This window comes from Megalops cyprinoides, chromosome 21 (assembly GCF_013368585.1).
Source record: "Megalops cyprinoides isolate fMegCyp1 chromosome 21, fMegCyp1.pri, whole genome shotgun sequence".
Lineage (NCBI taxonomy): Eukaryota > Metazoa > Chordata > Actinopteri > Elopiformes > Megalopidae > Megalops > Megalops cyprinoides.
Genome location: NC_050603.1, coordinates 7,619,646 through 7,645,707, shown reverse-complemented (window position 1 = coordinate 7,645,707; position 26,062 = coordinate 7,619,646). Strand labels below are relative to the sequence as shown.

General features: G+C 47.5%; 1 protein-coding gene across 3 annotated transcripts in view; it reads right to left on the bottom strand.

Annotated features, from left to right (window-relative positions):
• Positions 1-983: 983 nt before the first annotated feature.
• The window catches only part of kiaa1522 (KIAA1522 ortholog), a 59,272-nt gene continuing 34,193 nt past the window's right edge, over positions 984-26,062 (bottom strand). The window contains exons 3-9 of one of the 3 annotated variants that reach the window (XM_036555602.1): positions 8,018-8,173; positions 7,602-7,645; positions 6,924-7,062; positions 6,141-6,248; positions 2,757-5,653; positions 1,619-2,714; positions 984-1,066 (exon numbers count right to left, since the gene is read on the bottom strand). In XM_036555602.1, the coding sequence (XP_036411495.1) occupies positions 1,029-1,066; positions 1,619-2,714; positions 2,757-5,653; positions 6,141-6,248; positions 6,924-7,062; positions 7,602-7,645; positions 8,018-8,173 (4,478 nt within the window). In that variant the 3' untranslated portion in view covers positions 984-1,028. Of the gene's footprint in view, positions 1,067-1,618; positions 5,654-6,140; positions 6,249-6,923; positions 7,063-7,601; positions 7,646-8,017; positions 8,174-15,178; positions 15,438-26,062 lie in introns of those variants that run through there. The other 2 variants (XM_036555603.1, XM_036555600.1) reach the window with 2 other exon arrangements.

Below are 26,062 nucleotides of genomic sequence, written 5' to 3'. Positions count from 1 at the left end.
TACACTCCTGCCTTGGAGGTGGACTATAAAGCAGCTAATTAAGTTTTAATATCAGCTTCAGAGCCATAACATAGTCCTACTTGAAACACTGCCGTGCCGATTCCATCAAACGTGGTACAGCTTATTTACCTCACAAAGTGCTTTTTTGATTGACAGCTCTAATATTTGATTTTTGTTTCAAAAAACTATGCAGCATCCCTTTCTCAAGCATAAACTACTTATTCCACAAAAAAAGTAATACGTAATGAGCATTTTTGTGTCTACTTATTCCATTACAAAACAGAGAACAAGTAATGAGCACTGTTGTAGCTACTTATTTCATTACAAAAAAGAAGTGACAATAATTTTGTAACTTCCGTAACAAAATTTCTTTAATTAAGAAATAAATAAATTAGTCACTGATCATTTCTTTGCAAACAGAATGGATACCATATTGAATTAGCTTTAGTCTTAAGGTATATTGTTTTCAAAAAATGCAGAAACTACAGAATTGGATGTAATAAGTAGTATTTCAGCTTTACTCCAAAAAGGAATAGTGCATGTTTTTCGAGTGATAATTTTTTTCAGGAAAAAAATACAATTTTGATTATGTACAAAAGGGTATGGGCCAAATACACACATCTTGGCCCTCCACTTTCCCTAACTTGGCAGAAGTGATCACTACCGATTACAACCACTAGATGGCGATGTAATTTTGCAGTCAAATGTGGACTGGGGAATTTACAAAATCCAACCAGAGTACACCTGCCCAAGTACATGCCTCTTGCGCTTTTGCCAGAGCAGAAAGACTCAACAGTTTAGAAAAATATTTGAAAATAAAGCTATAATATTAAAGAATTTTAAGACCAACACCATGTGTTGTATAAACGTGAAGGCCATTTTAAGGCTAAGGCTTTTAATAAGACTTCTCCCATTGATGGGTTCCAGTTGCCTGCTTTGTTGGTGTGTCTCTTGATCTGTCTCTTTGTGTGCATTCTCTGGTACTCCTTAATTCCTTATTAGTCAGCCTTCACAAAGCGGACACTGGTTCAGGAATCGGAGGCTGTGTTCGCAGTTTCTTGACCACCTGCACAGAGAGAGGATGGTGGTGTTACATTCCCAGCTGTAATTATTGACTTCAGTGTCAACAGACAGCACTGTTAGAATATCTTGCTTTGTGCACAGCAATTGAAATATTGAGAAAACCTAGAATAAACTACATTACTACAGTTCCACTCTTTAGGCCTCCTATATACAACTGTCAATTTGTACAACTATGTTAGAATTGCTTCTAAATGGAATTGAACACTGCTTTCTATCACTTTTTTGTTTTACATTTATGCATTTTGTTTTTTCATGGCCTCAAGAGGCATTTTGCTACTTTCTCCGAAAAGCAAGTTTCTTAGTTTACGGCAGACTTATAATTAGGATATGTTTTATATATTATTTGTCTGTCCTCAGAATCGTCAAAACCTCTTTAAAGAAAGTATTATTAGTATTACTAGTATTATTATTCATTAGTCATTCAAAGACCTAATTCTAAGGAGATCTGTTTTCTCTACTGTCCACAGGGCTAATGAAATGATCTGAGTATCACGATAAAGTCAGTTAAACAGAAAATAATGGGGTGACTTCTTACTTGCTGTGTCTTGGCTCTCCTTCAGTAGTGCTTGCTGGCCAGCAGGTTGCACTGCTTCGGTTTCTCCATTGGCTTCAGTCGCCAGTGGGGTGGGAGAGGAACTGTTCAGCTCGCTCTGGGAGGTCCCTGTGTTTTCAGTGGGGATCACTGGCTTGTCAGAGAGGTTTGGTCCATGCGCTGGCTTCTTGGCGACGGGTGGAGGCACTTTTCCCGGCTTCTTTGCCTGGACACCGGGCCTGCCGTTGGCGGCCGCAGATTTGGTTGGGTCTGAAACCTGCATGAGCTCGGCCACCAGGCTCCGCTTGAGATGGGACTGGGCCTCGGAGGACGAGGGCGTTTCGATGACGACCTTCTTTGTGCTCTTGGAGAAGATGAAGCTGGCAGTGGAGGCTGGGGATTTCGGCAGGTCGCCCCCTTCCTGCAGCCTTGGGGAGCGCAGCCCCGTGTCCCCACTGGTCGCCGTGGAGACGGAGGAGCGCAGGCTTAGCCTGGATGGAAGCCCGTCCCTGGAAGACATGGCTGCCGTCTTCATGCGAATGGCCTCCTGTAGACGCATGGAAGGGGAGGCGACGGTGGCCGTGGGGGACTTTACAGACAGGGACTTGCGAACGGGCTTCTGGGGAACACTCTGGCTGGACTCCTGACTCGGGGTTTGGTCCTGGCTGGGAGTGTTCACTTCACCAGGTTGGCCATCTTCAGACAGGGCCTTGGGCTGATCGTCGCCCACGTTGACTGACCTCAGGCGGACCATTTGGAGAAGGGAGGGTGTTACGAGGGGAATGTTAGCGTCCTCCTTGTGCACGGGTGTACTTTTGCTCCGCGACAGCTGGTCCTTGGTCTTGCTCTCTCGGCTTGCGAGGCTTGACTGTCTCCTAAAGTTCACAGGAGCCTGGTTTTCCGTGGGCAAGGGGGGTGCAAGGGGTACATTCACTGAGGGTACTGGGGTAATAGTCTTGGAGAGGTCGGAGGTCACGTTCATGGGAGGGGCAGAGGGAATCACACCAGGTGCCACTGGGGGGGGAGGTGGGGCTTCCTGTGGAGGTGGTGGGATATACTCTTGCACAGCAAGGGCTTCCTGTGATGTGGGTGGGACTTCCTCTTGTAGAGGTGGGAATTCCTGTGATGTGGGTGGTACTTCCTCTATGAGAGGTGGGGATTCTTGTGATATGGGTGGGACTTCTTCTTGGAGAGGTGGAGCTTCTTGTAATGTGGGTGGGGCTTCATCGTTTATAGGAGGGGCTTCCTCTGATGTGGGTGGGGCTTCTTCTAGCTGGGGTGGGACTTCCTGTGGTGGTAAGATTTCCTCCTGCAGAGGATGGGCTTCCTTTGATGGGGGTGGGATTTGTGAAACTTGCGATTCATGTATATCAGACTGAGCAGGGGCAGGACATGGTGCAATGCATGCGGAAGTCTCTGTGTTGGTTGATTTGAGCTCAGCTGGTATGATAGGGGTAACATCGGCAGCAACTGGGACAGAGACATCAGGTGCCATCTCCCCTGCTCCTGGTGTTGGTTCTTCATGTTTCACAGGTGCTTCAGAGGCTGCAGAGGTTTTGTCAACCTCAGCCGAAACAGTAGAACTCTCCAACATGTCCAGCTGCAGTTCTTGCAAAATGGGAGGTGGAGGTGGGGGAAAGTCCATCTCATCCTGCCCCTCGAAGGCAGATAGAGATGAATCTTCCATCGGAGGAGGGGGAGGAGGCCAGCAGGAATCTGTGGCTATAATCTCCTGACAGGTGTCAGACGGGGGGCTAGACTCTGAGGTGCTGGGGGTCTTTTTTGAGGGGGGTGGGGGAGGATGGTGGGCTGGTGGTGGGGAGGGAGGTGGAGAAACACCGGCTACTTTAGGAGCACCTACTGAAAGAGTCTCCATAGATGACTGTGGAGGGGTTGTCGTCTCTGCAGTGAGACTCTTGCCTGTGTCATCAGGGGTAGATTGAGACATCTCCTCTTGAGGAGGAGCATGGATCCTCACCTCTATAGCAGTCTCTTTAGACCCCAAAAGCAGACTTTCCTGTACATTTTCTGGCTCTTTTTTACGTGCCATTGGACTACTTTTTTTCATGACTGGGGGTGGTTCCTTCTTCAGCACCACTGAACTTTCCGGCTCCTTCTTCTCTACACGTGGACCTTCCTCTTCCTGTCTCTGAACCACTGGACTTACTTCTTCCTTCTTTTGAATCTTGGGACTTCCTTCTTCTTTCATCTGAACCACACTTCTGTCATCCTTTATACCTGGAGACCCACCGGCACTTTCTGACGAACGGTCAGGTGTCTGTGCAGGTGCGGGCTCCTCCATGCTTTGCAACGTGCTCTTCTCCTTTCCTGGCAGAACAGTTGCCTTGTCCTCCTCTTGGGGCTGCTCTCTGCCTGGCCCAGTCTCGTCAATTTGCGCTCTTGGAGCCTCAGGCTTTTGCATCTGGAGAGACTGCTTCTGCTGCTGCTGCTGCTTCTGCAGCAGAGCATACCTGCTGGCGAAGGTATTGGGACCGCACAGCAGCTCAAACGTGCGTTTGTTATGGATCCAAGTCTCTGGGGGCGGGGGGGAAGGTGCTTTGACTTTGGGGGGTGGCGGAATGTCGAACGCTTCCCTGAGCGTGACTATCGGAGGCGCAGGGGCTACCTTGGTGCTCGCTATGGCAACGGGAGGGGGAGCTTTAAGAGGCTGGGCGGGTGGGTTGTTATCTGGGGTCTCCTGGTGAGTGGGATCCGACATACTCGACGACAGGGAGGTCAACGAGGATGAGATGGAGGCAGCAGGGGATGCCCGGGAGCTTGCTCTCTCCGGTTTCACAGGCTGAACCTTCTTCTTGCCCGGGGAGGGAGGGCAGATCTCTTTGGCGGAGAGAGTGGGGGTGCCACTCTGGCTGGAGTAGCCACTGGAGGGGGACATGGTCCTCTCGAACCTGTTCCCCGGGGAGGGCAGTTTCTGGGGTGAGGAGTCGGTGGGAAGCTGCTGCTCCATCTGAGCACCCTCCCTGGTGGCTGCCTGGTCAGTATTCAGTGGGCTGGTGGCAGTGGAGGACCCGGATTCTGCAGAGTCAGCAGTGTAGGTAAAGTCCCCATTCTTGCCACAGGGCACACTCCCGTTGACACCGCTGGGATCAGTAATGTACTTGATGTCCGCCAGCTCCTGAGACCTCTGCTTGAGCTTTTCATGTGCCAGGGAGTACGTTCTCCTGGGCGGCGCCGGTGGCAGTTTGGTCTTCATGACCGACAGACTGCGCACGAAGCCCCGGTCGCCCTGCGGGTTCTCCACGTCGTCCGCCTCCCTCGAACCCGCGGCCCCGGGCTCGGCCTTCGCCTTGGCGCCCGTGCTGCCCGAGCTGACCCAGCTGACGGTGCTGCCGATGCTGACCTCATCGGCGGCGGCCTGCTGGGGGAGGAGAAGGTCCCTGGCCGCCTCCTCGCCGCCGCTGGGGATGCGGGGGGTGCTGCCGCTGCCCTTGGAGGAGACGGTGGAGGAGTTGGAGATGATGGTCTCGGAGGACTGTGAGTGGCTCCAGCTGGAGGAACCGAGGCCCTGGGGGCCAGCGGAGCGGGAGGAGGCCGGGCTGGCCGCCGGCAGGCCGCCCTTGCTGACCGTGCGCACGCTGCTGCGGCTGCGGTCCCGGCTGATCTCGATCACCTCCACCGCCGCCGGCAGCACGGCATTGGGGATGATCTTGGACAGGTAGGTGGCCTGGGGTGAGACGGACATGACGGGGCCCTGCGGCTCCTGCAGGAAGCTGCTGGTGGTCATGCCCGGCACGGCCAGCGACTTGGGCCTCGGCATGGGCGACAGGCGGGCGCCCGCCTTGTGGTTGAGCGCCAGGTCGTCCCGGTACACCGCCCGGATGTGCCTCTTCAGCAGCTCCTCCTCTTTGGAGGACTGCAGGGCCTCCAGGTCTTGGAGGTGCACCCGTGCCCCCTCGGGATGGCCGGCTGGCACCTCTCCATCAATCGTGGGTATCACGATAATGCCGGGGGGGCCTTCACACCCGTTGAGGAGTTTTCCCTCTGCATTTTGTTGAATCAGCGTTCCTCTCTCTAGCCCTATGAAGAAACAGAATAAATAAATAGAAAGCCCATATACTCTGTAGGAATCTCATTACACAAGAAGCATGAATATATGGTGGTACATTTCCACTAGCTTGTATGAGAATTCATTATGATTCACCCTGCATACTTAGAAAATACAGACTTTTGTGACATTGTAGGACCACTAGGTGGCATCATTATCAGTGGTAAAGCAGAGGCTCTGTGGTAAAGGCTTCAGTATAAAAGACACCCACATACAGTATATGCCAATCATATGAATTGTGTTACTGCTACAGTTTCAGATGTGCAGATTAAAGCTGAAAAAATGTTTTGCAAATGTTTTGCACCTTTTCATGAATGAACACCCCTGATGCATTCTTGTAAGGCAAGCGTTTAGAATATTGGAATATTTTTTAAAACTGAAAACTACACCTCTAGTTGAGACTCATTTTCACAGAGAATAAAATGAACACTGTGTATTTGTTTAAGGCTCAGGACGTACCGAGCTCCTTTTGGACGTGGTGTGGTATTCCCATTATAGTGGTTCTCCGGTTTCTCTTCCTGGTTTTATCTAGCCTCTTCACAGGGGTGAGAGGCTTGAAGGTGGAACCTGTCAAGAATATCAACAGAGAAAGGGCGAGAGGGAAAGGAATAGAAAGAAACAGATTCAATACTGATACCCTGCCTCTCAGCGTTAAGCAGTGTTGGCTCAGGCCTGAAATGCCGGGCACTTGCAAATATGGAGTAATAAACTGCAGCTGTCTGTTATCGCATTTTTTTCTGTCTTTCATTAAATCTGACCCCCACAGAAGAGAGGAGAAAAGATGCAGCTGTGCCTCAGAAAACGCAGAGTTAGACAGCTTCATCTTCCACTCTCAGAAAAAAAAGAAGCCATAGGGGATGTTTTAATGTTCAGACTAAAAATAGTTTTGCCAATATTATACTCCACCTCCAATATTATGCCTGGTACATGCTAGAATCATAATCTTTTTGCTTTTTTGTCTTGATGGTACGTTGGTCTTATCTTCCTCCTAGAGGCATTCAGATGTCTTCTCCAATAAAAATTAAACACCAAATGCAAATTAATCAATTACTTAATGAGACACGGTCTGACATGGTCCAATGACAGGGCAGTGAGGTAGGACATGCCTCTGGTATTGAGCAAGTTAATCCTGGTGCTTGGCTCTCTAGGAATGTAGCAGGGGACTTTGTACTTAGTACTTCGAGTATGCATTGTAATGGCTTGGCTTGACTCAGCCTGGCTGGAGACATGGGCTTGGTGTACCTTGACGTGTCAGCGCTGACTGCGTGGACATGGTCGATGCAGTTGACAGGGTCTCGGTGGCAGTGCCCCTGGAGTCCAACGACCCCTTCCTCTGCCGGGCACTGGCATCCTCCTCGGGCTGCAGGCGGGTCACAATCGACTGCAAAGGAGTTGTGTTAACAAACACGTTCAGTCTGATTTATCTGATCTACAGTACCAGTCAAAAGTTTGGACAAACCTATTGATAGAAGGGGCTTTCTTTATTATCTTCCATTTTAGAATAATAGTAACGACATCAAAACTATGAAATGACACAAATGGAATTATACAGCGACCAAAAAGTGTTCATCTCAAGTGTTCATATCTTATATTTTAAATTCTTCATCCAGTAGCCAAAAATATGTTTTAGCATATGTTTTTTGGAAAGAAATTCATACATACAATAGGTATCAACTTCTGTATTTATACTTGCCTAAGGAACAAATTTCAAGCATTTAAACATAGGTCTTTAGATCAAAATGCCTTTGAATGCATGTTTCTCCAATATCGTAATCAGGTGTGTCCAAACTTTTGACTGGTACTGTGTTTACAGAGATGGGTCAAATCAACTCCAGCTCTCTGCCGAGCTGTGACGGGTAATTCACTTCGTGAAAGACAGGGTTTTGTGGACGTACCCTTTTGAGTCTAAAATGCACTTACACTGACACTTTGGTTGCCCTGGTAATCTGTTCCATTCTTGTTTTCTGTGGGTGGGAGGAAGAAATAAGAAAAAAACCTTTTGTTTGAAAACTGTCAGAACATTAACAAGACAAAGACTCTGACTTATGAGCATCAGAATTCATCTTTTTCTGCTTGGGCAGTAGCGTGGCATTGTGGTAAGGAGCAGGGTGCATAACTGAAAGGTTGCTGGTTCAATTCCCTGCCGGGACACTGCTGTTATATCCTTGGGCAAGGTACTTAACCTAGAATTGCCTCAGTAATTATCCAGGTGCATAAATGGATAAAATATCAGATCATATATATCATATCATCAATATCATATCAGAGATGAAGGTTAAAGGTGAAAGGTCAGGGGTGATAGGGACATGGTTTGTAATGCAGCAAGCATAACTCACCTTCCTGCTGCAGAATCTTGAGTCCTTCCTGGGCCTCAGTGTGCAGGTCCTCCAGGTACTGGGGTCGGCTGCCCTCGATGAACACATTCTCCTGGTAGTGTTGGGACGCCTTGTAGTGGACTGTCAGCTTCCTCTCGTCTTCCTGTTTGGGGGCGGCTGTGGGGGAGAAGAGGGGAGTGGGGGAGAAGAGGGGGGGGCACGGTGAGTAGAGAGCTCAGCAGGAGGCAACAGGTTGCAAAGCCACCACATAAAACCTTTGGTTGTCATTGTGAGAACAGTGGTGAAACACCACCTTTACGCAGCCATAATGAAGAGACTTTTAGTCTTTCCCAGTCATCAGCAAAATGGCATGAAGTGAAAGAAGAGAGGATAAGGGTTAAGGAAACCTTGGCTTTTGACTAGAAGGTTGTATGTTCTAATCCATGGTGAGACACTGCTCACACCCTCAAGGACAATCCATAAACTGAACTGCTTTAGTAAATTTCTTAGAGAGATTCTAAAACACGAGCTGAGTTTGCCCCGGGTAATGGCATCTGTTGAGAAAATATTATATCATGTACTGATGTGTTAAAAACTGAATTTGATGTTTTACATAACTATTCATATTCATTTTATCCACCCCAGAGGTTTGGCTCCTTTCCTTTAAGAGTATAGCTGTTAAACTAATACAAACAGGCATTGTTAAGATTAAACAGGAGCAATTTAATTATTTTATATTCCTTTAAATCTTGTAGTTATTGAATTTTGCTGTTGCCACATACATTTCACAATTGTTCAGTGTAATATGATTTACAAAATAATCCCTAACACATTGACCCTATACCCACCCTTCCCAAAAATGCTGGTGTTACATAAGCTCTCATTGTCCAATTATCATTCTCAGCTGAGTCTCAATTTTTGGAGCTGAGCCCTTGAACAAATTTCAGACCAATCCTTCTGTGATGTCCCCCTGTTGGTCACTAATCCACTCCCTTGTTTTCTATAGTGTCCTTAAAACTACCAAACAGTTTTCTGTGAAGTAAAGAGCAACTGAATTCCCTGTTTTGGAATGTCGGGTAGATTTTCCTCAGAAAGGAGAGAAAGCGGGGCCATATTGCACAGGGAGACAGCAAGCTGTGAGAGCCCTCCTGTCACAGAGTCAATTCCAAGTTTGACGGCATAGCGACACTCTGCTGAATTTTGAGCACCAACTATGCTTTACTGTTAGAGTAAATATTTTTCTCATGTGGGGATGTCTGTGAGAGAGAGGACGCATTTATTAAAAGGATATTAAAGAATCAGTAAACTGAACAAACCGGGCCAAATTGCACATTGGAGTGGACTGGATCAGTATTACAGCATAGCCGTTTTTGATGTTAAACTTTTCCAGAAATTCATAAATTCAGTGAATCAGCAAATCTTATGGGCAGGCAAACACGCATACACACACATACACGCACAGGCAGAAACACACACATTCTACACCCGTGCAAAGTATGCCTGCATACAGACACACGTGCACACTCTCACACAAGCCTGCATGCAATCAAGCTCAAACACCACACCAGACATATGCACATGGATGTACAAACAAACACAGCACACACACACACACACAAACAAACACACACACACACACACACACACACACACACGGGTCTTTAAACAATCCAAAACAATAAGGATTGTGTTATAGGGAAAGAAAGATTTTTTTATGAAGAGACAGATGGAATTAAATTTACTTTGAAGTAAATCAGCTCTGAAGTATTCGGTCAGTGCTGCGCAAATAAAAATCAAGAAGAAATTGAAAGCAGCTTTGCCTTTTGACATCAGTGGCTCAACATTTTTTCTGCATGTTAGAGAAATGAAATTTGAAAATGGCAGAAATTCATTTTGCATCAGGCTGGATAAAGTCTGTAATGGCCTATGACGTGCTAACGGTGCCACAAAAGAGAATAATACCCCGCGCTGCCAAAAGGAAAATCAAAGGAAGCTGATCAGAAATAAATATTTTACTGTATCGTCAGAATGATCAATAATCATCAAGTGCACACTTTGACATTACCGCCCAAATATTTTATATCACTCAAACCTCGCATGAGCAGTGTCCCCATCTGCAGGCTTAATGGCCATTGGCAGATGACCAGTCCACAGGCCTAGCCCAGGGTCGAACTCCCTCACGGCCAGGAGCATACACCCTCTCAGTGCCCAGTATGAGTCCTGCCCTCGCAATCTGTCTACCCAAATCAGCCCAGGCCGGGACCTTCTGCAAGTAACAACATTACTGCACTGGATCAGCCGCAACCTCTCACTCATACATTGCAGTCAAAGAAGACATATTCAATCATTCATAGAGATGTTCACCACTTAATTCCTGAAAATACTTAATTTTAAGACAAAGGGAGGGGCTTAAGAGGTCTGTATTTCCGCCAATGCCAGTGTGACAGTTTGAAAAACAGCTCAGCCTTCCAGGAAGAACAATTCAGCGGTGGAAACACTGTTAGGACACCTGCACACTTTACTAAAAGGTGCTGGATTCCTATGTTGTGGGACACTGCTTTTCCTCAGTACACCAGCGGCTGTGTCATCACTCCTTTACCTGCTTCATTTGTGATAATTGCCCAGTTTGTGAGGTCACTGCACTGTGGGCTGCAAACCAGTATGAAGTGTGCTGCATAAATACATGCTATTGTTATCACTAGTGATTATGACAAAACAGAGGCACTGAAACAGCTCCGTGAAGGAATGTGTTAGTAGAATATGCGTTGGAGCTTCCTCACTGCAGGACTGAGCTATCCGAGGACATTTGCCATGTCATTTCCCACGTTTTCTGCCTTTGTGACCCTCTCGCTCAGGGACAGGGGACAGATGTACGGGGCAGCTCGCGGTCCGATGGAGACCGCCGAAGCGTGGAGGGTGCGCGAGGGGGACAGGGCACGGAGCCCTCGGGGGCCCTCAGAGTTCCTCGGTGCGGGTGACGAATTCGACAGCGGAGAGGTGGACACCATTTGTGCGGTCCGGCCGGTAAAGACATTTTCTGTTTTCGCGCACATGACACTGCAGAGAATGCACTGATAAATGCTTTTGATAATTCAATACTGTTCTATATCCTGCTTTATTAGGGCTTTCTTTTACTCTGACAAGCCAATTCAAAAGTACACAGTGAGAACAGGTGAAGGGCAGTATAGCCAGAATAAGCTGTACACGCAGGGATGTTCCTACACGTAGCTGCACATACAGCTCATCAGGTAATCTCCCACTCTTAATCTCAATGACAGCAAATGCCTGACCTTTAATCTGCTGGGATTGGATTTATATCGGCCCCTCCCCTCTCCCCCTCAATAAATGCTCTATATGGCTCTCAACGGCTCATCAATTCAATAATTCAACACCACTCTTTACAACAGCTTGAAGTGCAGCTGTGCATCTCAGCTGTGTAACTAGCCATCCATGTTCCATGCAACAGACAGTGGAGAGTGTTGCAGAGGAAATCTGTTTGCATATGTGCACTGAACACCTCATAAGAAGTAGCTGGTAGCCTGTCAATATGGAAGAGGTAGTGCTCATATGAACTCATCAGCGCAGACTTAGATCCGCAATTATATATTTGCTAAAAAACACAAGGGAACTCAGGATGTCAGCCTCTACATGTCCAGTGTCAAATATCTTATACTGCACAATGAACATTTCATTATAGATTCAGATGAAGTATTCAATTATCTGTGTTTGTGTGTCCGAGGGGGGGAGGGTCAGGTAGGGGGGCGGGGGAGGGTTATGCCGTTACCGGACGAGGAGAGGGCTTTGTGTCAGATCCCCGCGGCTTGGACCAGTGTGACGTGGCACGTGTCCCCAATCTTGGTGGAGCAGACGGGCCTCGCGGGCTGGCCACGGTGCATACGGTGAGGTAAAACCGGAGCTGCTAATACTGTCTCTGCAGGACACGTCACCCACCATCACAGGGCCAGGGATTAGCGGGATTGGCCATAATAAAGGCCTCGGATCAACAGGTTGTGACACCACCCTGCCAACTGTGCGTTCATCTGCAGGTGTGTGTATTTTATTAGCCTGAAGACCTGGGATAAGCTTTTGGGGTGACAATTTGGCAATGATCTAATTTTTCATTTTTTTTTTTTAAGTCAACGTTTGACATTCTCAAGTGTGCAAAATGTAGCTACGCTGAGCTGTAATGGGCGGCGTTTAACTTTGTGAAATAGAATGCAAGAGGGAGGAAGCGTTTTGCATAGACTGGCACATGAAGCAGGGATTTTATCTTCGGATAAAGCTTCAGGTCAGAATCACACAATATGGTCATGCTATTTTAAGGACCTAATTGTGCTGTTAGACAACAGTTCATAAGTGGGCAGCAGTGTAGCACAGTGGTAAGGAGCAGGGCTCGAAATTGAAAGGTTGCTGGTTCGTTTCCCTGCTGGGGCACTGCTGCTGTACCCTTTGGCAAGGTGCTTAACCCACAAAGTACCTCAGTAAATATCTAGCTGTATAAATGGATAACATTTTAAAATTGTAACCTATGTAAGTTTCTCTGGACTTGACTGTCTTCTAAATGCCAATAATGTAATGCTGTAGTCACTCTTATTTTCTTTAATAAATTAAATCTGATTTTCGTAAGAGCACTAAGCTTCGATGCTCACTGGAGTGTGTATGCACAAACTTAGTGACTGAATGCTGTGTCTATCAGATGTCAGAAGACAAAACCGTTTCCTGTATCAGACTGGAGCCGTTAGTCAGCGCCTTTCCCAGAAACCCCAAGAAGAGGCGGAATTGTGTGCGGGGGACTGTGAGGAGACTGTTACACTGAAAATGAAAGGAAACAGAACACCACGGATTGACCTTCAGCCACCCAACTGACAACCTGGCCAGCAGTTTCAGAGCTCCATTACCCCAGTTCCCCCGCAAACAGGCGAAACTCCATCCGCCACGGCCTCAACGTCTGATGCACAATGGAGGGGTCGGCTGAAAGGATAAAAAGCCCCCGCTAGGAAAGAGGAGAACCCAGGAACACCATTAGCGAAGCTCTCCCTGAGCTTCAACTTTATAATCTAACGGATTCAAGGGCTCCCCGTGGGGGGGGTCGGGTAACGTGGGGGTAACGTACTGTGATTACGTTAGCCATGCATAATCGGGCTCATTCAGAGGGGTAGCACAGCTAATCACGGAGGCCACTCATAACATTACATTACTGGCATCTAGCTGAAGCTGTTATCCACAGCGACTTACATCGGTTACAGTTTTTTTACATGTTACCTCATTCATACAGCTGGATATTTTCTGAGGCAATTCTGGATTAAGTACCTTGCCCAAGGATACAACAGCAGTGCCCCAGCGGGGAATCAAACCGGGAACCTTTCAGTTATGAGTCCTACTCCTCACTGATAAGCTACACTGCTGCCCTGCAGTCTATGACATGCACATTATGACGCGTACCTGGTTGTGACTCAAATGTTCCGTTTACTGTATCCATAATGCCTTGGCTTGCATTACGACATCACTATGTGCACAGCACCACATTACAAATACTGAGTGCAACCTGCCATGCAGTTTGTGTTAGCCTGCCTGCTCTTCCCAGATGGCCGGTAAAAGGAAACTTATGTCGTCATGACAACTGAAAGCTGGAGGGGGTGCTCAATCAAACCGGTATGGAGCTTTGTCCTTTGAACTTTGAGTGATGAACTGAGGCAAATGTTACATTTTGTTTTCAACACTCACGTCATAGCAATTTCAGTAATTGTTGAGTTCAACAGAAGATATTGTCCAAGAAGCCAAGAGGTGTAGACCTGTGCTCTGCTGAGCTGCACTGGGCATGTACCGCAGCTGTGCTTTGACTTCCGATTGCCCGACACTACTTAAAATCAGGCTCATGTAGGCTGCTCTGTGGGCACTTTCTCTCTGAAACAAACCAATTAACCCAACAAATTAACCAAACGGCTCTCGTCAACTGCACTAGCTCTATTGCCCTGTATGCATTAGTCTTCTGAGTTTATTGGTTATCCCCCGTACATGTAAATATTTACGGCTCTGGGCGCATTACCTCGAGAACAGAGAGAGAAGGGAAATGTCTGCCCTCAGACTCCCTAATGTAATGAATCCATCAGCTGAGAGGGAGAAGGAATGGAAAGGAAGAAAGAGGGTAGGAGAGAGAGGGGAGTGGGGGGCGGAGGAGAGGGAGGGAGAGAGTGGTCTAGAATCCTCAACAGGGTTCCATAAAGCATGCGCGCGTCAGACAGTTCCGACTCCACTCCCCTCTGTGGGAAGATTTGTGTGAGCCCAGGGGTTCAGTCCAATGCGCCGCACAGAACGAGTCTGTCTCTTTGATCACTTCCAGCCACTCGATCACCCCCCAAAGTGGGCGACACAGGTTTTTAAACGCTTTGGAGAGGGGTTTGTTAATACAAGCTGAGCCAAGTGCTGCCTGTGCTGTGTCTGGCAGTTTCGGAATCACAATTATGCAAGAAAAAGAAAGTGGGATTAGAGGAAACCCACGTCCATCATCTCTCTTCACCCCTGTGGCTGGGGGCCGTTCTTACCTGAACCGCACATTTACATGAAATAATTCTGGACTCTTGTGTCTAACTGAGAGACTGTGATGATCAATTTGCATAATTTGCAAAGTGTCTGCATTGCCAGTGATATTATGAAATATGGCTTCCTCCTCTGTAAACCAGGAGTATGTGTAGCTTAATGCTTACTCTTACAGTACAATCTATACCATGATCTACATAACGCATATCATAACGTTGTCATTCAGATCATGTTGTCAGTGTTTTTTTTTTTTTTTTTGTATTTTTGAACTATTTTGAACCTCCAAATGTTCAAGTGATTAAGACTACTTCATTAAGACTTGTAATGAATTAATCATGAGATTTTTGTTACAATGCATAACTGATAATTACAATTGTTACAAAATACCTCACAAGTAGCAATAGAGCACTAGTCTGATAAAACCAAATAGTGTGATAGCGCTGGCCTTGATGAAAAGTTTTCCCAAATCACCTATATACATGAGATGCTGTAGCCTATAACAACCAAATAGCAACCCCAAACACAGGTTAAGATACAGCTGTGGCAGATTTTTAGGTTCTGCTCCTGGGACCACAGCTGTACCTGGGACCCATGACAGACAGCATCTGAGCAAATACAGAGTAACAGCAAGGACCCCAAACTCACCCCTCTTTTTGAAGACGGAGAGCAGAGAGCGGATGTTTTTACTCAAAAAGACCACCATGTCTGTCCTGGGCCGGGGGCTGAGACCATGGTAAGAAGGCAAAGCCCACGTTGGGGAAAAAAAAAATGTCAAAATATCTTCTGAGCGAAGAGCGACAAGCCGCGGCGACGGAGGGACTGGGGCGAGCTTTCCGTCTCCCGGCAGACTGCTGAGGGATAACCAGCTGGACACAATGCGATCCTATGTGCACTGCTAATCCCAGCTGCCGGGTCCCGCAACCTCCCTCCCCCTCTTCCAGAGCTCCCCCCGCCCCCCCCCCCTCCCTATTGTCAGCCCCAACCCTCTGTGTCCCCGTCCCGTTGGAGTCCCGGCACGTTCTTATACCCCCCCCCCCCCCTTTGCAAATCTGGGGATCAGTGAGTCGGAGGGTAAGGAGCGTGCACTCCTCACACAAACCCCCTCCTCAGAATAGAAGAGTAAAAAGGGCAGAATCTGGAATGTGCCAGCTCTGGTAGCTGGCATCTGCGTCAATTGGGGAATTACATATTAAGTAAGACCTGCAGGTGGTTCTCCTCGTCTCCTTTTCTCTTTCCCCCCTTTTTAATTTTTTCTTTCCACTCTCTCTCACTCTCACTCTCACTCTCATTCTGTCTTTATCCCTTTATCTCTCTCTTTTTCTATCCATCCTCCCTTTCTATCTGTCAGAGAACAGATCTGCCTCTTCAGATAGGCAACTTTCCAGAAAAAAAAGAGGCTTCATTCATTTGCTGACAAAAGGAATTAGCTCCACCTCTCTCCTTGCCCCCAAGACACACACACACAGACACACAGACACACACACACGCACACACATTCACACACGCACGCACACTGCCCCCTCCTCTTTCTCACCTCCCTGTCCCTCCACCCTCTTTACTGTAAAGGTATTGTATTAGAGGTGACCGATGGGGTAGAAGATTGTTTGGGTCTTAACTCCAGGGGGAGCATCAACAGCGCAACTGTAAAGTTCGCACACAAAAACTAACACAGAAATGCTAGAACACAGCAATTCAATATGAGCAGTTAACGCTTATTTAGCCTTATGTTTCCCCCTCTCCACAGGGGCCACCGGTACAGTGTGGGGCGACTGCTGAAGGATGCCCTGACCCACAAACCACACCCTATCACTCCTGTCACCAGTCCCTCCAGAGCGTGGGCCCTGTAGCGGCCCCCGCTGTGATCACACGCCCCTACTCCGGCCGCACGGCCTCTCCCCCCCTCACATGACAGCGGCGATTAGCGTTAACGGGAGCCTCGGCACTCCTGTCACACGTCAGAATCCCGGGAGAACGGGCTTAGGATGGACTCCCCGGGGCCTGACATTCTGACATCATCGCTACGGAGGAACGCCACTCACTCGCTCGTCTTCAACCCGACACTGCCACAGAAGACAGGACTCTCTCCTCAGCGTCTTTCAGTAACATAGCATCGAGAGAACGATATGGGTTATCCACCTAAGAAACGGGTTGCGAAGCCATAACCAGAAGGATATGGGTTCAGCTCTCGTGTGGAGTACTGATGTAGTGCTGGTGTAGTGGAGTAGATGTAACAGAGCTATTTAACCTGAATCAAGTACGAAGATATCCAGCTGGATGGATAACACATTCAATGCAAGCTACGCCAGTCAATGTAGGCGAGACTGTCCACTAAACCAGTAATAATGGCGTGTGAACTGGATTATTAGGTACTGAAGAATAGGATGGGACCTGAGAGACACAAATGAGCGCAAATGCCCCCCCCCCCCCCCCCACCCCCCTCCCAACCGCCCCCAACCGCCCCCAACCCCAGCCTCTCCTCCTGTAAGCAGATTCTCTCTCAGGGGACTGCCTGCTGTGGTTATAAATAGTCACTGTCCGTCACGTCTGCTGCTCTTCCTGCAGCCACGCTCCCTCCCCCTCTCCCGCTCCGTCTCACCCCGCACTCATCCTCCCTCCCTCCTTCACCGCTGCTCTTCTTTGCCCTGTCCTTCCTTTACTTTTTCACTCCCCCATCCCATTTTCTTTCATCTCTACCTCTAGCGCTTATTGCTGCTTCTTTTTAGCCTCTCCTTCCCCTGTTCACTCCATCGGCATCCCTCTTGCTCCCTCTCTCCCTGCGTCTCTGTCCCTCTGTCCCTCTGTCCTTTCCATCACTTTGTACCGCCAGCGTGTGTGCATGTGTGACAGTAAGCGTGAAGAAAGGGGTGGAGATATGCGTGTGTATGTTTGTGTGTATGTGTGTGTGTGTGTGTGTGTGTGTGTGTTTGTGTCTGCACACATGTGCATGTGCATGCACAGCTGCATATGTGTGAGTGAACACTTATCATATGCATATGCACAGACTTCAGATATCTAGGGATATACAGGGAAAACCTGACATTCTTCCTTTCATCCTCCTTTCAAAAGCTACTCCAGAGCAGTGTCTGAGACTTGGGCATCAGGGCCTGGGCTGCTGTGATTCACAAAATAGGTGTTTTGAAAGGGAAGCTGAAGGAAAACTGTGCCACATCCCAATTAAGTTAAATCAAACACTTCCGTGATGTAGCACCCTGTACTTCCCCCGAGAAGCTCCTCCACAGCCAAAGAGTCTCAGGTGCCAAGGAAAGCAGGAAGGCCAAGTCAGAGAGACTGCGCACTGTGAACGCCCCGTTACCCCGGTCCTTCATTGAGTGTGACAGGATTCCGAATGTTCCAGCAGCAGGGCGTGACACTGTCCAAGTACCGCTGCGCTTTGTCCCAAATCGGGGCACCCCCGGCGGCCGGGGCAAAAGGGGTGCAGCTGCACTCTGTGGCGTCCCAGCTGGAGGGACACGCTCCTAAGCTCCTTATCCACTTCGCACCCGGGCCCAGGCCTGGGGGGGGGCTGGCACCGGAGCAGAGAACCCCAAGGAGCTGGCCCACGAATGAGGCCGGGTCTGAAAGGACTCCATCAGAAGAGGCATTGTAACAAGCAAAGCACACCCTGCTCTCCACAAACAAGGCAGATTAGCCCTTCACAACACCCACCCCCCACCTCTCCCTCATTCTCTTGCCTGTGATAAACCTCTCCAGCTGGAGGGCGAATTAGCGCCTCCGTCCTGCCGTGAACACAGATACGGCGCGTCCGGAACACTCGGCGCCATGGGGAGGAACAGCGGGGCTCGCAGCGGAGCAGTGTCACACGGAGAAGCGGGGGGGGGGTGCCGGGCTTCAGCACCGCGCGCGGAATGGAGGAACCGCAGGGACAAAGCCGCTGCGGACGTCCACCTTACCAGGGAGCGGAGATCTGCATGCTGCCTGTGCCGCTGCATGGTTACCGAACAGATTACAACTCAGGGAATGCCTGTGCAAATGTGCTCTCCAGCCACTGAACCCTGACTCACTTCCTTTGCGCTGGGTGCGAGAATCAATGGCAATATGCAGTGTCCCCAACGTATTGTTTCACCTTTTCACCTTTCACCTTTGACACAGTTAATAGAAACACTACTAGACTGTACTGATTGACAGTGTAACGGGTTTTTCACAGATACACTGTGACCTTATGGACCCCAACTGTTTGTGTCATTATTACAGCCTAATACAGATCGCTGAAAGAAACAGGACTTCATTAACAGGGAAAGGAGAAGAGGCACAAGCTTTGCTTCCTAATGCTAACTAGCTGCATTTTAAATGCAAACCATTATTATGATCATTGCCATCAAAAATTCATGCACCCACATACACACATGATCAATATAAACACAGACATACATACACTCACACACACACTCACACACAAATATGTATGTATGTGCACACATGCATGCACACAAACAAAACTTTGCCACAAACTCTCATCTCCAGGACAACAGCGAGGGGATCCCCCAAACAGGTCGTGGGCCCCCTGTTGTCCCCACTTGTGACAGACATGAATATTCAGCAGCGGGTCAGCAAAGACACCATCTGGCACACGGCTAGGAGCCGGAGGCCAGGGTATCGGAGCGTAGAGGGGTGAGGGGCGCGGCTGCAAGTACCGAAACTCATGCTCATAGCAACCTGATGCACGTTCACGCATTGGTGACACTCATACTGCAACACGCGCAATAAAACAACCCCTCAGACAACTACTTCAGCTTCATGGGAAATCGCAGATCCTGTGATGATTGCATTCACATTCACTCGGTTTTCACAACTTATCCCTGCATGGACTGACAGAAAGTCAGGGAACAACCTTTGTGATAACAAAAGGTGAGAAAGGATACCCTTTCACACAGATCCATTAATGTAAGAAACTTTGCAAATTTGTTTTTTGTTTTTTTTCTTCAAATTTTTTCTATCCTCTTTGACAATTGAATTCCATTGCTTTCTCTGCTTTCTCTTTCTTTCTCTGACAAGGTCAAGCCTCCAATCACAGGGTAATCACGGCTGAGTCAGAGTTCATCCACCAATAAATCCCCTCTCCCTGAGGGGTGAAAGGGCAAAGGGGCTTCCTCTGAGTGTGAAAGGTCAGGGCTCCTCTTTTGCAAGCTTTTTTTATTCAGATGTTTGTTTCATATAGGCTAATTTCTGGAGGAAACAGAAAGCCTTTGATTCATGCCATTTTCCACAGCTTTTCATATGTGGGTGAGTTTTTTTTTTATTTGCCCTAAAGCGTTTATGGAAAAAAGAAAGCAACCCAAGCCAAACACTTCAGTTAGACCCTTATTAACTGGTTTATTGATTTAATACGGTAGCCCTAATGGGCCATAAAGAACGCCTGAAGCAGTGGATTTTCAGATACTGGCCAAACTCATACGGCTCCAGAGAAGTTTTGTTTTAGGGTGAATGGATGGAGGATGGAGTTCTGTGATGATTTTAATCACTCTTCCTTTAGTGTTTTTACACTAATAACAGTGTCCTTGAAGAACATAATATTGCTACTTCATGTGTTTCTGAGGACAATAGTGGTGATTGGCAACATTTTTTGTGATGTCACACAGACATGACATGAGAGAACAAAACATTCTTTATTACGACATGTTGTAAGGTGTGCTGCTTGGAATGGCCACTAGGGGCTGCTGGATCACTCTCAACAATAATAGCTGTTGGAATGAGAGTGCAAACAGTATACACCCAATTAAAACAATGTCCAATGCAAACTATTTAATTTTAATATATCTGGTGAAAAAGTGAATGCTTGAATCTTTTCTGTGTGTATCTTAATTAGCAACAAAGGACCATGTGGTTAAAGTGTTGGAACGATAAATCTGTATTAGTCAAGGCCTTGGAGCTACTTCACAGAACTGCAAGGTTAAATTCAACACCTCTAACAAAGAGAGTATGACACGGATTAAGAGGGAAGGGAGAGACTCTCTCACAACAGACAATGAGGACACGTGCTTCCGTTCACTCAAACACCCAGAACTCCCCCATGCTACTATCTGCCTCCTCTCAACCATACAAATACTGGAGGGGTACAGATATGTACAATGACACCGTGGCAGACAACTGGGAGACATTTATTTAGGAGCTTCCTTTAGAGAAAGTGAGTCCACATACATCTGACTCCTGGAAAGCTAAGTGTGTGTGAGAGACACAGTTGTTTCCTGCAGGGTTACTGTGGGACCGCTTCCAACAGCCACCCTACCAGCTCTTCCCTGCTCGGTAGAATGAAAACCAAACTGCCTACCAATGGGCACTCTACAAAGCCCTCCCACCCTACCATGGCACCCAGCTACGCCCGCCCTGTTCTGACTGGTCAAAGCCCGTGGGTCAGATGGGCGTGCCGTTCCAACATTCCATCAACCTGGAACATGACATGGCCGGATGGAAGGGGCTGGGGAGGTTGTCGTGGCAACAGAGGCAAAAACAGGGTCAATGGGTTTCCCAGCTGTGTCACACCGAGAGCAGATCTGCATGACGGAGCTCCGTGTGATGCGCCCTCTATGACATGAGTGATATGTCACAATGGGGGGGAGGGTCAACATGGAAACCCCACCCACACCCCAGGGTAAACCAGGAAAAAAAAAACTTTAGCGCTATCTAGCTATGTATCTAATAACACACTTCCTGTTCTTCTCCTTCACTCATTTGCTTTATTATTTTGGAACAACCACAACAGCAGTTTTTGCAAAGTGAAAAGCCATCAATCTGAAAAGCAAGACTAAAATACAAGCATGTCTATTTATACACTTGTTATAATCTGTGATACGTAAGGCACACAGATAATCAAATGACTGCCCTTCAGTAATAGGTTTAGGAGCACTGTCCTGTCGGTTTGCCACCAGCTGCTGTCCTCCGGAGGGTCACAAATGGATGGATGGATCAATAAATATGGCGCCACGAAGAAAGCTGGAGAGCACTACAGCCCCGTGAGCCTTGCTGTGTCATTCACGGGCATTGCCCAGAGTCACATTCACAGGTCAGAACAGGGCTGTCACTGCCACTCCTCATACCGCTGGTGCCCCCTAGAGGTCATGAGGTATAGCTCGCACAAGGCTGCCGTTTCCTGACAGGGAATGCAGTGGAACACACTCGCTCCTTTCTACAGGAAACGCAACAGTCACGATGTCATGACCCAGAGCAGCAGTGGTTCGGGAACAGAACTTGAGGGTGACCAGAAGGGGTGTGTGTTTGATTCCCGAGCATGGCGTGCTGAGCTGTTCGCAGACCGGACTCATGTGGAGTTTGAAAGTAAAATGAAGCAAAGACACGCAACGCACGCATTTACAATATGACACATAATGATAATATTATTATGTGATGATATAATATTATAATATTCTCACTATACCACTTTTAAGAACCTGTCTTCAGTTTGCAATTGCAGTGCAGTGAAACATCAGCAAACTTTCCCAGGTGAGCCAGGGGCCGTGCAACCTTAATGAAAGCTGATCTGGCAGCCAATGACAGCAATTTGTCTGTTAGCATTTGATACCGCAGGCTGAGTCTTATTGGACACGCAGGAGTAACCATGCCTATCCCTCAGGACATTCAGGTTATGTACTTTGCCCAAAGGTACACCAGCAGTGCTCCAGTCTCCAGTGCTCCAGTGCTCCAACTGACCTCTAATGTATGGCTTACTAGCCTTGTTCCTGACCGCTACGCCACACTGCTACCCCCATACAACAGCCTGCACGTTCAGTCTTCCTGTGCAAGCACAAAAAGGCTTCAAACTCCAGCTCTTCGACGCTGCCCTGCTCTCTCATTAGGCAGCGCCCTCCTGAGCTGCAAAAGGAACAGCACACAATTCCTATCCACAATTCCCAGCTCTACAGCCGACCAATGGGCTTACATCATCCACAGATGAGTGGCGAACTCCTTAAAGCAGCACGTGTTTTCTCTGTCCTTTGGGCCCAGCAAGCTTTAGCATGGACACGCAGTCTGAAGGAGAAAAAAATGAACGCCTCCTAACGACATAATGGATTAACAGGCAGCCCCTCGCTCGGCTAGTTATAAAAAAAAAAGGTCACCGCTCTCCGCTCAACCCCATAATTGGAAAATGTAAAACCATGAGGGCCTCATGCAGTCTCATTAAGCCGCTGACCTGACCTGACCTCACCGGCCTGCTCCAGCACAACATACGGAACAGAGATGTACGGATCGGGGAGAGAGGAAGCACACACCAGGGCTGCTCTCACACACATTACCCATAATTCCACTGCGCAGCAGGTCTGAGGAGGGTGAACGGTTTTCATATGATTGATTCTGTGCTTGTTGAGTGCCCTTTGTGCACTTTGATGCTTCACTGTTAAAAAATGTTGAGAACACATGCAACAGACCAGCAATAGTTAATTAGCGCGCCCCTGTGTGAATGCATAAATCAGAAGCCGGCACAGCAAGTTGTCAGTTTACCTTTGTTCCCACACCTCAGGCCATCTGGCCCAAAGGAGGGGTCTGTCATGCTCATGGATCTCTTCCACTGCTTGTGCCTGTATGTAATTTAATATTTGGAGAAAAAGGGGGAATGAAATACAAAAAGGCTGAAGTCTCCATTTGCTGCTGTCCAAATCAGTGCTATAATACCATTGCACAGTGAAATTCAGCCTACCCACAATCACCTGCAGATTGTTAGAGCAATTAAAGTTATATCTGAGCTAACGGACTGTGGGAGGACCCAGGTCATTGCTTTTTCCCTCATCAGACTGTGTCCATGGAGATAAGGCTTTGGAAACAGTGAGGTGGGGTGGGTGGGTGGGGGGGGTTGTGTTCAGGGAGTGTAAGCTTGGTGTGAATGTGGGGGAATTTCCACATACATACAATCACACATTACATCCAACAAAAGGAGTATTACAAATCTCTCTCTCTAGCTTTTTCTCTCTCTTTCACACACACACACACACACACACACACACACACACACACACACACACACACACACACACACACACGCACACACAAACACAATTTATTTTTAGCATTACACATCAGCAGTCATCCACCAGCACAACAAAAGCCGTTTATTTTTCAAACTTTGGCAATGCATTTTGGGTGCAAATGCTCTGAACCGATTTAGCTTCCTCACATGCCTTCCCATTTTCTCAAACTAGCAGTGCTTGTTTTTGCAAAGTGGATTCCTGATAGCCAGAAGGCGGGTGCATAAACAGTCTATTTATAGGCCGTCTCAGTGCCAGGGTTTGTAAACTGTGCCCACTGGTGGTGGGATATTGGAAGGGTTTTTGTTCCAATGGTAACCCTGAGTGATGATGGTGATGAAGATAACGGTAGAGTGTATCACTCTCAGCGCAGAAATGTGCATTGGTTTTCAGTTACTGCAGATGCACCAGCAAGAATAGCACTAGCAGCTTGAGGCCTGAGATGCAATGTATGAAGAACCTCCTGTTTATTTGGACCAGTGGTGGGTAAGCCTGGCAGTTAGGATGAGGAACACTACGAGTAGTGTTCTCAAACACACAACACGCGCACATGACCTCGGCTGGGAAGACCTACTGGGCCGTGTGGTTTGCGGGGGATACGATAGGGAACAAAATCACATGTTTTAGCTGTGGGGTTGGCAAAGAAGAAAAAACAAGAGACAACAATTTAATAGACAAGATAATTAACCAATTAGCTAAGTGGATTTTGTTTATTGTAGCACCCAATGCACCACAGGGTGTTTGCAGAGTGAATACACGAAAAATGTCTCCTTTAAAGATCAATGAATATATAAATAAAAACTAAATGCCAAAGAATTGGAAAACACAACATAAAGGCAGTTGATAAAACAGGATACTTTGTTCATGAGTGCCACATCATTGTCCCGCTTTGGATTTAAACCCACAAACCTCTTGTTAAGTCCAGTTTCCTACTCTCTACACCACACTACCCTTTGAATTACTTGCCCGGATGCTGGTGCGACAGTAAATTCAGGAAGTCTAGAATTTAAAACGCATAAGTGCTTCTGTACATGAAAAATCTCCCCCCCCTTTGGGGCAGCCAGTAAATACGATGTCTTTATAAGTGGCCGTTCTTGTGCAAAGGCCCAGGTCCTACACTATGCCACCACTTTGCCTCACTCCTCTGGTACAGCCACATCTTTCTCAGGAGACTGGAAAGAGGCTGAGACCTCCTATAAATCAACCCATGCTCAGACGCTCCCAGGAGCCACCTGCACTTCCTGTTTACGGACCACCAGCAGAATACCAATGTGGAGCTCAGAGCCTGAGCGGGCCGCTCATTTAGAAGGCAGACAGCCACCATCCATATTCATGCAGGCCAGACCTCCCCTCCGGGGGCATGCTGTAAAATTAAGGAATGTTAATTAAAGTAGCCATTCAAGGTGAAGCAGTGGGAGAGGGGGAAAAAGCATTTTGTACTTGAACAGGCATCCCGTGTCCAAGGACTTCTCACAAAAAATAGTTACCATGACGCGGAAAGTGCTGTAAAAAAAAACCAACAGAATAGGAAGAGAGTTGTATTAACTCATGAACACAAAGGCCCTACCCTCATCTGCTCAACAGACAGTATTGATAGCCCCATACAAGCAGAAAGTTGTACAGAAACCTGCATAGCCTTTTGCCACAAAATTAAAAAGAGATACTCAAAATTATGTTTTATGTATGTAGCGTTAATATTGTGGACAAATGAAATAGGAGTGTACTAAAGATTGCATTACAACATATTCACAAAATTAATTTTTCATACAAAATTGCAGCAAGTGTGTAGGGGCAGTGATGTGAGAGCACCATTATTGATCAAGAGACCCTCACAATCATATAACAAGCTCCTGTCAGTGATAAAATTAAATTTCTTCTCTCATTCGACCTCCCCTCGACCTCTTAAGTTATTTGTGTTATCTATTTATTGCAGTTGTGACCTGGGTGTGGACGCACTCTCTGGATCTGCGGAGGTCTCCGTAGGCATGTGGTACCTTAAGACCGGCCCTGTCCTAACTTGCACTCCCTGTCACGCAACCCTGTAACATTTTCTGCTGCTGCGCACACACACATATGACCTTTATTACCATCTGCCCCGCAAACGGGCAGCCGGAGGAGTAAAACAAAGAATACCGAAATAGCACATTGGGCCTCAGCTGCGTCCTCAGCTAGAGGAGGGAAAACTGGTCTCCTAAAAAAAATAAATACATAAATAAAATGCATTAATTCACGCCACTTGACAAACTGCACGTTTCCGGGTACAGTTAGTTGAGATTAGGAGCGTTAACCCCTCACGGTGGAGTGGCATTTAAGCCTGTTTGCAGTATCTGGAGGAAATGCTGGGGTGCAAAACATTATATGTTATACATATAGTATGTATATGTGGATTTTAAAATGTTAACGCAGGTTTGACACTTAACTACACCGTTGCCATATTGTGACCATGCATCGTGTGTGCAGCCGTGTTCCATTCAGCTGTATTAAGTGGAAGATTGACAGATGTATGGAGGAATCGTGGTATGTACTGTATGTTTAACATTGCAACGTACGTAACGTA